The sequence below is a fragment of the Indicator indicator genome, chromosome 11 (genome assembly GCF_027791375.1).
Source record: "Indicator indicator isolate 239-I01 chromosome 11, UM_Iind_1.1, whole genome shotgun sequence".
NCBI classification, from domain to species: domain Eukaryota; kingdom Metazoa; phylum Chordata; class Aves; order Piciformes; family Indicatoridae; genus Indicator; species Indicator indicator.
This window is the reverse complement of record NC_072020.1, coordinates 4,612,371-4,629,883: the sequence shown is the minus strand read 5'-3', so window position 1 is coordinate 4,629,883 and position 17,513 is coordinate 4,612,371. Positions and strand designations below refer to the sequence as shown.

The 17,513-nt window shown below is 37.8% G+C and overlaps 1 protein-coding gene across 1 annotated transcript in view; it reads right to left on the bottom strand.

Annotated features, from left to right (window-relative positions):
• ULK4 (unc-51 like kinase 4) overlaps positions 1-14,096 on the bottom strand; it is a 133,237-nt gene extending 119,141 nt beyond the window's left edge. The window contains exons 1-12 of the mRNA XM_054384894.1: positions 13,959-14,096; positions 12,890-12,989; positions 11,836-11,975; positions 11,024-11,186; positions 9,360-9,461; positions 8,487-8,570; positions 7,511-7,586; positions 6,834-6,929; positions 4,931-5,055; positions 4,737-4,806; positions 2,333-2,432; positions 1,783-1,887 (exon numbers count right to left, since the gene is read on the bottom strand). Of these exons, the coding sequence (XP_054240869.1) occupies positions 1,783-1,887; positions 2,333-2,432; positions 4,737-4,806; positions 4,931-5,055; positions 6,834-6,929; positions 7,511-7,586; positions 8,487-8,570; positions 9,360-9,461; positions 11,024-11,186; positions 11,836-11,975; positions 12,890-12,989; positions 13,959-14,096 (1,299 nt within the window). The remainder of the gene's footprint in view (positions 1-1,782; positions 1,888-2,332; positions 2,433-4,736; positions 4,807-4,930; positions 5,056-6,833; positions 6,930-7,510; positions 7,587-8,486; positions 8,571-9,359; positions 9,462-11,023; positions 11,187-11,835; positions 11,976-12,889; positions 12,990-13,958) is intronic.
• Positions 14,097-17,513: the final 3,417 nt, after the last annotated feature.

Below are 17,513 nucleotides of genomic sequence, written 5' to 3'. Positions count from 1 at the left end.
ATGCTTTTAATATAATTGACTTGTTAGTATTTACATATAAGTGTTGGGTTGTTTTTTTTTTTTTTAATGGGAATACAAAATGATAGGATTTTTTGGGCTTACACTTTGATCGTACTTGTATGTGGGAACAATACTTGCATTAGAGTTTCAAAAGCTGCAGGAAAGAACTATACAGCTGAGAGCTCATGAAGTTTTAGCAGTACACTGTCATACAGTAAATACATACATTTTATCTTCTAGAAGGATCCAGTATTTATAAAATCTGCATTATTACAAATGAATCATTTGTAAGGCAGGAGATTTTTTCCCACAAGACATAATTTTCAGTGACTGAGCATTTGACTGCAATTTTCAGTAGCTAAGGCATACAACAAAGGTAACTGGTACTGGAATTTAGCCTTTCACAGATGAAGTCTAGATGTAACTAGAGAGCTGTTTTCTACAAAAGGTCTTCATTTGCACAGCTCTGCAGAACACAGGGCAATTTTACATTATCAGCTGACATTTCAGCTTTTAAAACACTGCCAGCATCTCACAAATGTCTTCCCAGGAGAGGAAACTGCATGCTCTTCACTTTACCAGGTGTCAGTATCATCCCTGAGTCTGAAGATTGCCAAGTATGCAGTGACTCCACTTGCATGTTCCTGGAATTTAGCGGGCTATTTTGCATTAATTCCCAGGCTGGCATTGCATGGTAAGGAGATTAGTCTCCATATGCGCATTAGCCTGTACACTTACTCCTAATCTCATCTCTCAGACTTGCAGTGAGAAAGGAAGCAGTGGGCAAAGACTTGAGTTGGAGTCCGGAAACAGAACTGGGACTTTACAGAGGTGACATTCAAATGCAAAATTACCTCTGAAATTCTCCACTGGCAATGATGCCCCTACCCCAGACATATCCAGAACAATATTGTTGGGTAGTTACTTCATCTAGATTTTTAAGTATAAGGGGTTCCACTTAAATAAATGTTATACTAAAGCAAGACAGCAACTAAAAGCTGCAAGACATTCTTAATGAGACAGATGCTCACTTGTAGTGTTGCATTCCCTGCATCCATCACTTGGAGTTAAATTGCTAAAATTACTTCCTTTTCTTTCTGTACAAAAACTGAAGACTAAAGGTGCTCCTGCCTATCATCCCTTCTACCAGGAGCACATGTGCCCAGACACACGTCACACTGTCAGTGCACAGCTCTGATTCTTTCTTGACCTTCCCCTTACTGTCAAGCAAATGCCAATTTCTGCACAAGAGAACTCATCACGAATTGTTGCTACATTAGAATCCATGTGAGAAAAATTAGAAGGACATTTCTTGTAACTTAAGGTTGTCTTTTTGAGAGAAACTAAGTTCATATTTATTAGAAGCACTACCATGGCTAAAATTTAGAGTAACGAAAGTACCTCTGTAAAGGTCTATCTCCTTATCTAGAAGGCTTCACAGATGGCCACCTTTGGACTGTATCAAAACACCGCTTTTTGTTCCTTAAAGCAACAGGTAGCAAAGCAAGCCAACAGAAAATTAATCTACAAGAGCATTTAATAGCTTCTATTTCTTATAAGATATTAATTAGTAATATTCAATCCCAAAATAACTCAAATTCTCCAGATTAGCAACACAATAGGATTATAAAAGACTGCCAAAAAAAAAAGGATGGGAGCCTGCCAGCTGACTGGGTTGAACTGCTTTAAAATGAGACTTGTACAATACAGGAAAGGAGTTTCAGATCTGCAAAAATAGCCTCAACCATGAATTCCTGATTCTTGTATTTTATTTTGCTATACCTTTGGATTGTCAATGATTGGTGTTATCATCAGATCAGATTCAGTGTAAATGAGCTCTTTCAGTCTTGACTTCATATCCTGCTGACTTGAGCACATATTTTTAGCCTAAAACAAGAACAGAGGGTTGATTTTTTTTTTAAACTGATTTTTTAGAAGTTTGATTATTCCCATAGTATTTCACTTCACCATTATACTACAGATTGGCCATGTAAACAGCATAGTACTCTTTATGTATGTAACAGCAGATAGGGACAACGAAAAATTGTACTTCAAATACATTGGAAGAAATATACTGGGTCCAAAAAGTAGCCTGAGAAGGGAGAAAATAGAATTTTTCTTGTTATACACTGAGTTAAAAAAGGACACCAAACACCTTAACTCTTACATCTGAAGTCTGCAAACATATTCCAAAGAACTTGTACCCTGTAAGAACTGCTCTCCTGTTATAATTATGGAAAGATGGAGAACACAGCTGAGAAGAAAGCAGATTCCAGGCTAAAATTCTAAGTAGGAGGATACCACCACCCATTAATATTATTTTTCTACTCACCTTTTTCAAGCATGAAGATCTTGGAGGAGAATTTTGTCCAGGGGCAGTAGTAGCATCATTTACTTCTACTGCAGTGCTTGTTCTAGGTGTAGGACGAGAGCTGGTAAGAAAGAAAAAAAAGAGGAAAAAAACCACCCCCAAAATTACAAATTAAGTTTCACCGCAAACTACTTTTTTGTTGCTGTTTTGAAACTTCCATGCTATACAGTAAACTGTCAGAAAAAAAATGCTATGCCTGATCCATCAATTAAACACAAGCTTTGTGTCTTTGAATATGTGCTGACAAAGTCAGGATTTGTTTGTCAGTTAAAAATAGAAAGTAGCAGGTGATTTCTTTTATTTGATGTTTTTAAATGAATGCAGTTCTTATTTTCTCACCCTCAGCCACTCTCCAAACTGCATGCCAAAACACTGTTATCTTAATTCCTAATAACAAACAAAGATAAATAACTTGACAGAACTCTGCAAAGAAATTTTAAGTTATTCTCTTCTGAATGCCAACTCTAGGCTAGGTTATGAGAATTCAAAACTGCCCAGTTCTCATGAGTTTACTTTTCAGGGTTTGGTGTCTGGGTTTTTATTTATTTATTTGTTAATTCGTTTATTTTAATCTTGTCTGCTCATAAGGAAAAAGCAGAAAGACTGCAAATTTGCAAATTTTATGATGCTGCTAATGAACTCTTTGTAGTATTCATTGATTTCAACTGAATTGTTTAAAATCAATTTTAGAATTATTACAACTCACAAGCCAGGAAACTAATTTAATCAATGACTTCAAATAAATTGGTTTTCTTCATTAGGAGAAATTAATGCACACACTTAGCTGCAAGTCACTTTTACCCATTAGAAAGAGCAACTAAATTAAAAATGCAAACACCAAACAGAATTGAAGACACTCAGAAAAATCAATGCTCAAATGACTAACATAGTTGTTCTCTCCCTTATTTTCTTAGGGGCATCTTTCGACTATTTTCAACAAACCTAAATTTAAAGGAGCACCAAAACATGACCTACTAGACAGATAAAACTACATGAAATGTCCTAAAAGCTCATGGTAAGAATACATCAGGATCTTCTTGGATCCAATCTGATTCTGTAAGGCAAAAAACCCCCATGATTTCTTCCTAGGAAGCTGAACAAATGATTCCAGATTCCCACATTCTTCAAAACATGTAGATTTGTTAAATCTATTTTTTTTCCAAACCTAATTTGCTTTCATATGTGTTTCAGACACAGAAAAACCTTCCCTACTATTCCAGTTCTCAGCTGGTTTCTCAGTTTAAAAGAAGACAAATGATTGTTGAATTGAACTAGATGAAACAAACAAGATCTACTCCCTTCCAAAGCTACTGCTTTGAAAAGCTGATTAACCACTCCAGCAGCTAAGTAAATTCTGGTGCCAAGTGCCAGGTCAGCAGCTTCCTTTCACTTCAATGTTTTAAAGCTTCATTAGGTAAACCCATGCTGCTTTAAGAAGTTAAATCACTGAAGCAAAGAGAATTTCAGAACATAACAATAATTGTTAAAATTGAATTACATTTCAAACTTCACAAAATAAATGTACTTACAATAAAGTAAGTTGTTGTTAAACATACATATTTTTCCTCTACTCTTATTCCTGACATAATTTGAATCAGAAGTTATTATACCAAGGTGTTTGCAATGTCATTGCAGCCTGTCTTTTTAGCAGGTTGCTAAAGCAAACAGCAAATGCTACTTTAAATTACTAAGGTATGGGTTTAGCTGGGATGTTTTAAGTGAGAAGTACTTTATTAAACCCAGCTGAAATAACTGGAAAAGCAGACACACTTATGTACAAAAGCCCTATTTCAGGTTATGCAAGAAGCTTTAAAGAGTATTTTATTTCAAACTGGAATATTTCTGCTTGATGACTCTAAGAACAATATCTATCTATTTTACTCAATCTTCTTGGCTTGAAAGCTGGTACAAAGTTTCAGAATCAGCTAACAACTAAAACACATCATTGTTAAACCAATCACTATTTTGTATTTAATACCTATATAGTAGATATTAATGGCGTGTGATGAAAAGCTGCAGGCAGAATTTATTAGTGGGTCTTAAGCATTAATTAGCAGGTCTTAAGCTGCAGGCTTTTCCTTGTATATTTAAAAGTAAGCATATCTGAAGCATATTTTCTTATAAAGGAGGAAAGAAAGTTCTAAATAAATTTTTCTATTCAGATAGCTATAAAGTCAAAACTCTGCTGCTCCCCAAACCTAGTGTAATAAAGCCATAAAAGCATTGCTTAAAACCACACAGTGCTTTTGCAACTCTTCAAAGGTATCTTAGTATGAATTAAACTAGTGATACAAAATTCCAAAGGAGACACACTAACAAAAGGTTAGTAACAGAGACGTTTTAATTATTCTTTAGGTTTTCATACCTGAGAAGAAAGATGGATTCATTTGATACACCATCAATTGCACTTTTGGGGCGCAGCTCAGTCTGAGTTTCTGCTGAAAAGAGAACATGAGCTTGAGTTCAGAAGTTCAAAACAAATCAAACAGAAGGAATAAACATGTTAGTAAATCTGCCCAAATTAGCAAGATAAAAAGTAACCTAACAAAACAATAGTACCTATTTTGAAAGTATTGCTTGGTAGCTTATTATCTGATCTTGAGGGTGGCAGGTCATCTAGATTTTTCTGGGTATCCACCTGCTCTTTAGCATTCCAAGACACTGATGCCTCTGTGCTCTTATTGCTGTTAAAAAAAGGGATTAATTAAACCGATTTTAGAACAGAAGGATCAAGTCCATTATATACTGCAATTATTAGTATATGACTTAGCTGTCATTCTCTAGAACAATATACTATTGCAATCTGTTAAATAAACTTTTAGATTAGCAAAGGCAAAGATGAAAAGTAAATTGACAGCAAACCAGTTGGAGAATATTAAAAATTCTCTAGTTCACTCATTAGAACTGGCATGAAAGAAATCAGGAAATTTCAATTACCCCATGATATCAGAGCTATAAAGAAATATTAAAAGTTTAGAAACTACTCAGTTTTCTCAGGAAGAAGTCACAATAATCCTACTTCAGACAATGCAGTCAGCACCCTAGATTAGGATCAAGAAAAACTACTTAACTACTTTTTGCGTAATGATTTACATGTCACACTTCATTCAAAGGTAACTGATGTTGGTTGGGGTTTGTTTTGTTTTGTTTTGTTTTTTTTAACATACTTCTCTATTATTCAGATGGAACTGGGTCATATAACCATCAAGTCTCTCCAGGATATCAAATATTAATCAAACCAACATTGTGCAAAAAGAGATACGTGGACCCCACAGCTAGAACAAAACAAACAAACAAACAAACAAACAAACAAACAAAAAACACCAGTACTGAACTTCTCTAGCATGTGGAGCCCATGTCCTATCTTGGTCTTATCTGTCGCAAACCTCAGCAGATATTTCAGAGGCATTAAAAAAACCCCTCAAGAGTAAGGTGACATAGCCCAGTATCCCACAGGAGAATAAGATTCTTCTGAAAGTTCCTCAAAGATGAGCCTTATGGTGGAGGCTGACATTAAATCTTGCTAAAACCTGGAAGAGATTCTTACTTTGTGGCATAAACTTTAAATCTTTATTTATCTGTCTTGGTGGTGAAAGCAGTAATAAAATTAGAAGACAAGGAGCTGGATCTCAAGCTAGAACGTTAGAACAACAATACTGCAACACTAGTATCAGAAATAGGTATTAAACATCACTATTTGGAAATAGAACACAAATTATTCAGCATTCTAACAGAAAACTATTCTCACATCACTTCCCTAAATTAGAACCTCCAGTATCTTTCAAATATTTAGAACAAAAGAACATAAAAATCAACACTAAATATCCCAATTGAAATTGAAACCCAAGATAAAACCCCAGCCAGGCAAGAGAAGCTTAACATTTTAATACATAGAACTTATTTTCACAAGAGGTTTGGGGGTTTCTGCATATATAGCAGTGTAGACTAATACAAATTTAGAAAGAAATCACATTAGATTAATGTTCTAGCTCATAAGCAAGGAATATGGGTCAGCTGCGTTTGCTGAACCACAAATCTAAGATGCTGTACTGATAGGATTTGTGATGCTGCTCTAAGCCTAATGCACAAAAAAACAAAACACAGCTAAGGATAAAACTGACCCATATTTGTAAGAGTCTACAGAAGCCTTCCAAAAAGCAAGCAGTCAAATTACCGTGCATCGTTGGTGTATACAGAAGGAAGTTTTAACGCATTCTATAGCAAGGAGGAAGGAATTTGTTGGAAGTGAACAGTGTAATATACTAACAGGGTAGTACAATTCTTAAGCAGCCAAAACTGTTTATTGGATGGTCTAAAAATTCCTCCACCACTTAGTTAAAAATCACGAAAATACATAACAAAAATGGATTTTAAAAATAACAAAAGTTACAGAATATTTTTATATTTGAATATAAGAATATTTTTATTGTTGTATTTACTATTGAAAAAAGTCATTCAGTACCTGGAGCTTGTGAGCTGGGTGTCTGCAGAATCACCCCCACAACGGCTAAGGGATCCTTTCCAGAAGGAATGCTGCAATAGCTCTGTCCACTTCAGCCTTTTGGAAAGCAACAACCAAACTGAAAAAGCAGTCCCAAAGTGCAGCTTCACAGAGAGATACCAGACTAGGTTTTGAATTCAGTGACACTACAGAGCAATCAATCCTGTTCGCTTTTATTTGGCCCACAGAAAAGTTTTTACAGGACAACCTTCTTGCCTCAGAACAGAATAGATAATTCACATAGCACAGAGGTAAGAGACTAAGAATGAAGGAAACTGCATAGTCAACCCCAATGTGCAAATTATCTGAACTACCCTATAAATGACAATTTTCTGTTATTTAATGTATCAGCTGTAAACCAAAGCCTCATAAAATAGCTGTGCCCACTGCTCTAGAACAGCAAAGCCATCCAATTTTAAAACTACTCAGCATTTGTTACAGTTAGCACCAGCTACAAAAAAAACAAAGATCGTTTCATCAAAGCATTAATTCTGTATATCTTCACAGGAGCACAATTTGCTTTTTTTCTGAGGGATGAAATGATTTTTACATTCTCTGTCATCTACAAAACACTACACATACGAGACCAGAGCAACCATTTTCTCCAAAGATGGTAACTGTCATGGATTACAGTTTACCTTTTCTGAGGATCCTTTTGAAGCAACCCATCAAGCAAACTAATGAACTCAGCTGAAGATTTGTGAAAAGCAGGACCTGTGAATAGAAGCACCTGAGAAGCAAGTACTGGACAGCAAAAACAAGCATCACACAGCGTAGATCAAATCATTTTCTACTGATCACACTAAATTTGTTCTTTAATAGTATTTTCATCTGAAAAAAAGGAATGCATGAAGAAACTTAAATATACACTTGGCATTTCAAAGAATCTTCAAAACAACAACAAAAACCCAACAACAAACAAAAACAAAAGCCCAACAAAACTAATCACAAAACCTCAAAACCAAGCTCCCAATGCTCAATTACCAAACTACTGAAAATTGGTCAAATGTTAAAAAAGCATCCTCCAACTATTGTATAGCTATGAGCAAAAAACCAAAGCAGAGTTGAAAAATTGGCTAAAGTTTTATTTCCCTCCAACCATGACAATTTTAATAGGCTCACTGTTGCACCCCATTATACAAAAGATGATTCAAAAATTCTTATGCAGCTGAGAAAGACTCTACTTCTGAGAGCTCGCAACTATGAAATGCACTTTGTTCAATTTCGAACCAAAAATCTCTTAGAATTAAAACTTAGAATCTCTTAGAATTAAGTAACAACAGTTTTAATTCCACACCATTCTCACTGCATTACCATGGACTGGATATTTAAGGGTCTCCATGAATATCACTCATGACTAGAACGACCAAGACCAAAGATTCCATCCCAGAAGGTAAATTTACTTAAAATTCTTAACACCAACTTATATTCCTGGATGAGAAAAGGGAAATAAGTATTCAATGAATGGGGAAAAAGTTCTTAGCAATGCTAACATTGACTTTGGACAGCTAACAGATTCCTGCAATCATCCTTATTAAAAAACAGTGCAAACTAAGTCTTTCACTTGGTAAGTATGACTCTGATTTGATTCATAAACCAATAACAGAATCTTACTCTCTGCTATAGGTGGCAATGGATCTTCATATAAAATCTTTTCCAATACTTCACAAAAGCTGGCTGAGAAGAATGGTGGTGTTCCTACAAACAAACAGAAGTGTATGTCACAGATGAGGCAAACCTCAAAATGCCTGGCAGGTGCAATGAGAGATAAGCAGCTCCTTTTCCTAAGGAAATATCCAAACACCCTCAGCCTGAATTGTGCACTTGTCAATTTTGACACAAAAATGTTGGATTAAATTTTTCTCTGGCAAACAGCAAAAGAGATCATGGCGACAAGAGGCACCAAAAATGGCCTGACAAAAGTCATCATAATAGCTGGGTATGAAGCAGCAACATGACAAGAGGAAAGTGTCTAGGCAGCAGTCTCAGTATTTGTGACTGCCTTGATCCAACACATCAGTGTATTGGTTAAGACTTCAGTAGGTTGCACTGCAATTGGCTTTTGTGATGATGCAACCAATACTAACAAGTACTTCATCTGCAGGAAAATCAAGGACTCTAGGTCTTTTACTAACAAGTTTTCTCTTCCAAAGATCAAAATGATGCATCCAGAGTTTAATACTGAGGAGACTAAAAACATTACACTGTCACAACTGGATGAGTGCTATACTCTTAAATCATAGTATTGAAACAATACATTCTGGATAGCATCATAATATTTAGACCACAGTCAAGAGGCCAAGTTAGCAGTATGACTTCATTATTTGATAAAGACACTTTTAAGTATAGTTAATATATTCTTCTGTTCTTCAAGAAATCTTTAAAGTGCCTCTTAACTCCCCTAGAAAGTTAACAAGAATTTTCCCTGGGACCGTGACCTATGCTTCCATTATCACAGGTATTAAACAGATAACACAAATTCACAACCTGAGAACATTTCATAAAGTAAACATCCCAAGGACCACAGATCACTGGCTTTGGAGAAGTCTTCTCCCTTTATTACTTCTGGAGCTGTGTATGATGGACGATCTACAAAATACAATATGTATCATGCACTTAGATTATTCAGTCAGCATTTGTCCTGTTCAATACTTCACACTTATTCTCCACACTTCAGTGAGTTGGAAATGATCCTCGCTTACAAGATACCAAATGTTAAGTAGTTCCAAAGGAACTTCTCTCCCATACTTTTACTGAATTATGTAGGTTTATATACAAGTTATTTTGTTGCTTATTTCTATCAACAAAGCTGGCTTGTGCTACATTTTTCTAACACAGTGATTAATGCAAAGTGTTTTGCTAGGCCTTGACAGCTTCCAGACCCAAGCAAATTGAGCAGAATGATAAACTAACATAATTCTCAGGTCAGTAACAAAACCAATTACAGTCCATCAGGTTTGTTTGTTTTTTTTAACGCTATCCCAAGACTGAAACCTTCAAGAAATTAGAAAACTCTTGTCCAAAAGCAAGGTAGCTAGTCAGGTGGATAACTGATCTAAACTTGTTACAGCTATTTTCACCTTAACAAACTATGAAAACATCACATGTCAAATTCTAGCAGCTTATTCACAAACCTCTTTCGTCTTGATACAGAAAAAGAAATACCCTGTTCCTATTTCTGCAGTAATTCCCCCCTAACCACTAACTAACTTCTCAAAAAAATCGCTTTATAAATTACACAAACTCAGCAAAAGTGTCAATTCCATAGTCCTTTAAAAAGTTCATTTTGGATTCTATTGTTCTTGGGGTTTATTTTAAGGAAATTGAGATCACTAAAACATACACATCAAAGCAGCTGCTTCAATGTCAATAGGAGAGGTATTACATTTCTATTTCTTCCTGAATAAAGATCTGTTCTTGGTCCTCTTAGTATTTCCAGGGTGGACTCCCAAAAAAGTATTAAGAAAACTCTCCTTGTTTCCATAAAACTGGCAAGAATTCTGTTGTTTCCTAATAGCAATGGCTGTGACACATCATTATCTTGGAAATAAAGGTCCATGAGATCCTCTGTGATGATGACCAATGAAAGATTCAAAAGATTAAAACCAAGTTTCTGATTTTTAAAATTTGTTTCTTCTCCATCAAATAAAAGTATTTGAACCCAGTTTCAATCATAGAATGGCGCAGGTTGGAAGGGACCTCAAAGCTCATCTACTCCAACCTCCCTGCCATGGGCAGGGACACCTCTCAACTAGACTCAGCTGCTCAAGGCCTCATCCAGCCTGGCCTTGACTATTTACAAAAGTGGGAAAGGTCAGAAATTGTTAACATGTTATACCTTTATTGTTAGACAGAAGTATTTTTTTTCAGCTCTCAGTCAAATTGGCTTTGTGAAGCTTAGAATTACTACCAAATACTTGTTAAAACAGTTTCTTTCCTTTCTACTCACTTGCATGTTCTGTTCCCTCCTTAAGAGCTAAATTTTGGGTTTCAGTATTTGGTTTGTCTAGAAATTTAGTCAGCTCCAATGGAATGATAAACAGCTATGGTATTTCAAAGTGTTGTCCCCAGATTATTCCAAACAAAGCCTTTCTCCAATTTTCATTCTATCCTTTTGATGTAAGTCAATGGGGCTAGTAAAAATATCATACCTCTAAATCTGATTCCTGAGTATCTTTGTGGAATGCTTTCACTGACATCTCCTTCACCTTCTTCAGATCCCAACAAAGCAAATACTTCTTCCAAGTTTTCACCATCCAGTTTAGCCAAGCAAAAATTACTCAATTTCAATGTGCCAGACCCTTCCAGCAGAATCTAGAAGAATAAACAAAATCCAACATACAAGCATTATATACCAAAACTAATGACTAATGAAATTTCTAACATAAATTTTTAAATAATTGTGATTTAGTAGCCTCAAACCATTCAAATACACAGTGAAGACTACTGAAAAGCAAAAACACTGAAGAGGTTTAATCACAGAATGGCTCAGGTTGGAAGGGACCTCAGAGATCATCTCCTCCAACCTCCCCACCACAGGCAGTGACACCTCTCAACTAGGCTCATCCAACCTGGCCTTCAACATGCAAAAGGAAGTAGTTTACTCCCTCATGAGCATTTTCTATTACTCCAAAACATTCTGTAGCATGATAGCATAGGTGTCATAATGAACTTATATGTCTGAGGACAGAGGACCAAAATCCTTCATTAATTCAAACACAGGCCAAATCAAAAAGAATCCATCTCATTGTCTCAAACTTGCAACAGGGAAGGAAATCAATTAGATCATAAAGTATTCAAGCTATATACCTGTCTCTCATTGTCTTCCCATAAATTACAGAGTTCAACTGGCCTTCAACCTGAGATAAGCCTCTTCCCAACAGTAAAACAGAAATAGTGAATTAAATGCTGATGGCATGCAAGGTACCATTCAGTGTTCCCTATAAATAATTTTCCTTCTCACCTTTCCAGGCGTCAGCTCACAGAAGATAATTCCAAGCTTATGAATATGGTACAAACCAGTAACCAAATCAACACCAAATTCTCTCACTACATCTTCAGGCAGGTGTTCATCCTGAGCAATAACAGATTCTAGAGAACCACCTGAAATATGTTTACACATAGTCAGCAAGTGCACATAAAAAAAATTAAAGATACACAGAAAAAATAATTTCCAATACTGTAACAACAAAAAAATTATCTACAATTAAATTGAGCTCATGACTTCAACATTACTTAAATGTTGAATTATCTTACAAAGAAGGGAAAAAAGAAAGAAAAGTGTCACATTGCAATTAAATAGTATCCAATGGATTTAGTCAAACTCCTTAACCAGATCCCTGCTGCATAAGTTAAAAGATTAAAGGATACCAAAGAGCAGGCACCAACTTTTGTGAACAAGTGCTAAATAAAGCTGGTGACAGCCAGCTTTCCACTGAATTCACAGACAACAGCCATAACAAAAGTGGGTTACATTCAGAGGTCCTGAAGTCAAGAACATCCCACAAATTATTTGTTTTGTTCTTCACAGACAGTATTTCTGTACAGTCCTTCTCTTCACGTATGTGCCCTGGTTCTTTCACTTCCATCCTTTCCTATTTTTGTTTTTTAAAGAAAGAAGTACTAAACCCAAGCAAACTCAGAAAACCCCAACAACACACAAAAAACCCCAAACAAACAAAAAACAACCAACCAACAAAAACCATCCCACAAGAAAACCCCAAACCAAACAAACAAATAAACCCACCCCAAACTGAAATATCCAGGCCCGACCTGTCACTTCCCAGGTTTCTCACACAAACATGCATAGACAGTGAAGCAAAGGAGAAGTAAGATTTCAATTGAGTCTAAAAAAATGCTTTCCAAAAGCAGTAATATTTTTATAGAGAAGCAAGATTCTCAATAAATCAAATAATTACTCAGCTTTCTCAACCATCTAAGCATTATGGAGAAGCTGCTGTAGGAAATCTCTTACAAAGACTCACTTTAGAAATGTTTACTTTTGGAGCTTATTTTACCTGTGCATAATTCCATTATAAGCCAGAGATGGTTGCTTGTTTCATGCCATTCATGAAATGCCACGATATTCTTGTGTCTGATTTCATGACTCAGACGAACCTAGAACAAAGTTTTTAATATACTTGACTGAAAAGAAAAAAAATACAAAAAGAAATATAGATATATGGACTTAAGAGGGGGAGAGGCAATACAGCTTTACATCAGTTACTTGTTCTCTTTTTCAGTGCACTAGAATTATTCTCCAATTCAAGTATTTGGTTTTAAACGTATGTTGAGAAAAGATACATTTCCTCACAGATCCTGCTCAACTCACCTGTTTTTTAAATATATCCACATATATATAGACAAAAAACACAACAGGAAGTTCCCCAACTCAAAATTAGAAGCAGTGTTTAACGTTCCTGCATCATTAAAATTGCAACAAACTGGAAATCATAATTTGCAGTCAAACTTTTGATTCCTACTTTCTCCTTAAATGAGAACACAGAAGTGTGAGACAATAGGGTGAATACAGTAAGAGGAAACAAAAATAAAACCCCCCCCCCCATTATTCTTTAGCTTAGCAGGGCAATAACAAACATGAAAATTCATATTTAAAACGTCTAATTGTATCAGCTACAGGTTCTTTGCCACAAAGAACACTTTGCCAAGGTTTTACAAACCAGGATTGGTTTATCTTAAACATTCTTCTTCCATAAAGGCATAATTTCTTCTTGCTAAGTAAGCAATTGGACTATTTACTGGAAAGTATCACCACAAATACTAGCAAATTAAACCAAAGCATTACATGCAAGTAAGTGGTTTTAGAAGCTCTCTGATACATGATAGAAACAGTGAGTTCATAAACAGGGGTTTCTGCATGTGATTTAAACAACAATAAAGTCAGATTAAGAAAGAAATAGATTAAAATAGAATTCTATTTTAAGAATTTAAAATCCTAAAATGATCTAAATGGTGACAAACTCCACATAAAGAAGCACAGAGTATTTTTCTTTTCTGTGCTACAAGGATTTTTAAAGCTGCAACTTTTTCCCAGATGGAGCAGGAAAACAAACCCCGATTACTTACCCAGTTTGCTACTTCAGCTCTTCTGCATTTATCAATGCAAATAACAGCAACAAAGTTAATTGTCCCTTTTCTTCTGCCTTTATAAACAACTGTCTTTTGTCCTCTTCCAATCTCCTCATACAGAATGAAGTTCTCCATACTTAAGGATGCTTTACAAGCAATGGATTAGAAATATGGTATTAAAAAAAACCTTTAAAGAAAGGATAAAGAGAGAGAATAGTTAACCTCCTAGTTCTCAGAAACAGAAATGATGACGTTCCAGAAAAATCAAACCATTTATTCAGTGCACCTGACATGTAAGAGATATGTAGGAGCAGGGCCAGAGGAGAACACATAGACTGGAACTCCTCTGCTATGAGCACAGGCTGAGAGAATTGGGCCTGCTCAGACTGGAGAATAGGCAGCCTTACTGTGGCATTTCAGTACTTAAAAGGGGCCTTTTGCAAAGGGGCAAGGAGTAATGGTTTTAATGCAGAAGAAGGCAAATTTAGACTGGATAGAAGAAAGAAATTTTAGTGGGAGTGGCAAACACTGGCCCAGGCTGCCCAGAGAGGTGGTAGATGCCCCCTCCTGGAAACGGTGCAGGTGAGGCTGGACGGGGCTCTGAGCAACCTGATCTATCTGGGGGATGTCCCTGCTCACTGTCGAGGACTAGACGACCTTTAAAGATCTCTTCCAAAAAAACCCCATTCCATGATTTTACTTAACAGAAGGTCTCCACTCAGGAAACGTGATCAAAATTGTGAATTTTCCACTTCTAAAGCTCTTAACACATTTAAAAAGTCACAGATCACAGAATTATTGAGGATGGAAAAGATCTCTGAAATCATCAAGTCCAGCCTATGACCTAACGCCACCACATCAGCTAAACCTTGCCACCAAGTGCCACATCCAAGCTTTTCTCAAAGACCTCCAGTGATGGCGACTCCACCACTTCCCTGGGCAGTCCACCCCAGTGCCTAATCAGCCTTGCTGTGAGGAACTGCTTCCTAATATCTAACCTAACCCTCCCCTGCCACAGCTCCATACCATGCCCTCTTGTCCTGTCACAAGCTGCCCGGGAAAAGATGGACCAGCAACTACAAATTCTAAATATTTGTAAATAATCATCACACTAACGAACGATGACCGGAACAAGAGCTGAAGGCCGATGGGGGGAAATAGCCCCGCAGGGCCGTGAGGCACGCCCGGTAGCTAACGGTCGTGAGGTGGAAGGGGAGGTGCGGGGGGGGGGGGGGAGCACGACAGCAGTACCTGTGCGGCAGGGACAGCCACGGAGGCTGCGTTACTATCGCCGCGCCGCCGCCATCAACAGAAACGAGCAAAGCCCTGCCTTCGAGCTGGAGTCTCCCATGACCCAACGGCAGGGAGGAGAATTTGAAAGTGTCCCGATGGGAAACTCCTTCCTGAGCGCCACAAAATACAGCCAGCAAGAGCGACGTCAAAATAAAAGGCAGAGTCACTCCAGATAACTTTTTTTCTTTCTTTGTTCGTTTAGCAAGCCCACACCGCCAGGTCCTACCCTGCTCTGTCCCGCGTCCGCACTCCTCCGGTGGTACCTACCGTGCCCGTATCCAGGAGACGCGGCCAGACGCCGGAAACAGAGTAGCGCCGCCATTGGGCCAGGAGGCGCTTCGGTCAGAGCGGATCCACTAGGCCTGGGCCGGGCAGGGGAGTGTCCGGGTGCTGCGGTCCCAGGAGGACAGCGCGAGGCTGCGCGGTTGCTCGTCAGTGGCGGGCCGCGGCTCGAGGAGGCTGGGGCGAGGCGGCCGGGTGCGCCACTGTCAACCCATAGTCGGGTCCTAAGGACTGCCATGTCCTTCGGGAAGGCAGCGAGCCGAGAGCGGGCTCCGCAGCCCCCTGCCGAGACTGCGGACAGGTCCGGCTTCTTTTCTATTTTTTTTTTCCACTAGCAATGAAGCTGATGAAGAGCCCAGAGTACAAGTCTTGTGAGGAGTGGATGATGACTTCTCTGATGTGCCTGATGTCAATTTTATTTTTAAAAAAAGACGTATAAGTTGTTACTGGTGCCACAGCCACCTCCGACACAGGTGAAGCAGCTGCTGCTGCCATAGCATAGTTAGCTCCCCAGCCACAGCTTAAGATAAGGCAGTTTTGGGCCCTTCACTACAAGAATGACTCTGAGATGCTCCAAAGAAGAGAAATGAAGTCTTCGGAGGAGAAGCTTATTTAGTCTGGAGAGAAGGAGGTCTGGGGGAAACCTTCGCAGGAAATTTACCTGAAAGGAGGTTGCTGCAAGGTAGGGGTCAATCTCAAGTAACAAGTGATAGGATGAGAGGAAATTGCACCAGGGGAGGTTATATTAGGAAAACTTTCTTCACAGGAAGGTGTGACAAACCCGGGAACAGGCTGCTCAGGGAAGTGGTGAGGTCACCACCCTTGAAGGTATTTGAAAGATAAGTAAATGTAGTCCAGAAGGACATGGTTTAGTGGTGACTTGGCAGTGCTGGGTTAACAGTTGGACTTGATGATCTTAAAGGTCTCTTCCAACTTAAATGATTCTGTGGTTTGATGATTCAATATTAGCACTGGTCAAATCCAACACGTGGTGGTGTCAGTCATGTTATGGCACTTGTGGACACCTATTTGAGGGATACTTTGTAATGACGTTTAGCCCTTTAAACAAGTGTTTTCCATTTTTAGTCGTAAGGCGGAATTTTCCTTTTTTTCATCATAGAGTGGTATGGTTTGGGGGTTTTTGTTTGTCTACTTTTGATTTTGACTTTGAAAAAACTCGAGTGTCATTCTCTTGTACAACAAAAGAACATTTGGTCTGTCTTTCTAAGAGCAAGTTGTATGAAATTATGTTTTATCCTTCATCTTGACCCCCTAAAACTTTTCAACCCGTTGATCCATTACAACCAGATTTGATAAAAGAAGGATTCACTATTTGTTTAGGTCTATGATAACAGATGATCAGGGTTTTTTGCCCCCACGCTAGGAAATAGTTCAGTTGGAATTTAAACACCCACAATACTGAAAAAAAAGGGAAAAACCCCAAACTCACACCACCCTGTGGTAGATGAGAGATGTTAAAAAGGCACCAGCTGCAAGAAGCAGTTCAGTTTTGTAGCTACTTAGGCAGTGAAGGCTGTAGACACAAAGCAAAGACCTGGAGGAAACAAATCTTCATTAGTGACACAGTTTGGCAAACATTTTGTCACAGGTCAGCTGTTGAAGGAGTTAGCAGAAGGTCTGCAAAACTGATCAGAGATCAGTGCTGCACATGGGTATAATTTTTGCTGGTTTATTGAATGTCTATATAGAATTGACTGGACTAGTAAGGAAGGAAAAATAGAGTGTGCAAATTTCCTTACTTCTTACAATTTCAGATGTTGTCCCATTTTGCAGCGTTAAGTTTTCAGCAACTGCAGAGTTGATCTGTGATTAACAATGCAGCTAAAGCATCACTGGCAAAACAATGTTTCCATTTCTTTTTCTAATGTAAATGCACAGCTGACTAGCTATAAATACACTGAATGCATAAGTAGACATCACCTAGTTTCTTCCAGTGAGCACAAGAAAAGTATGCTT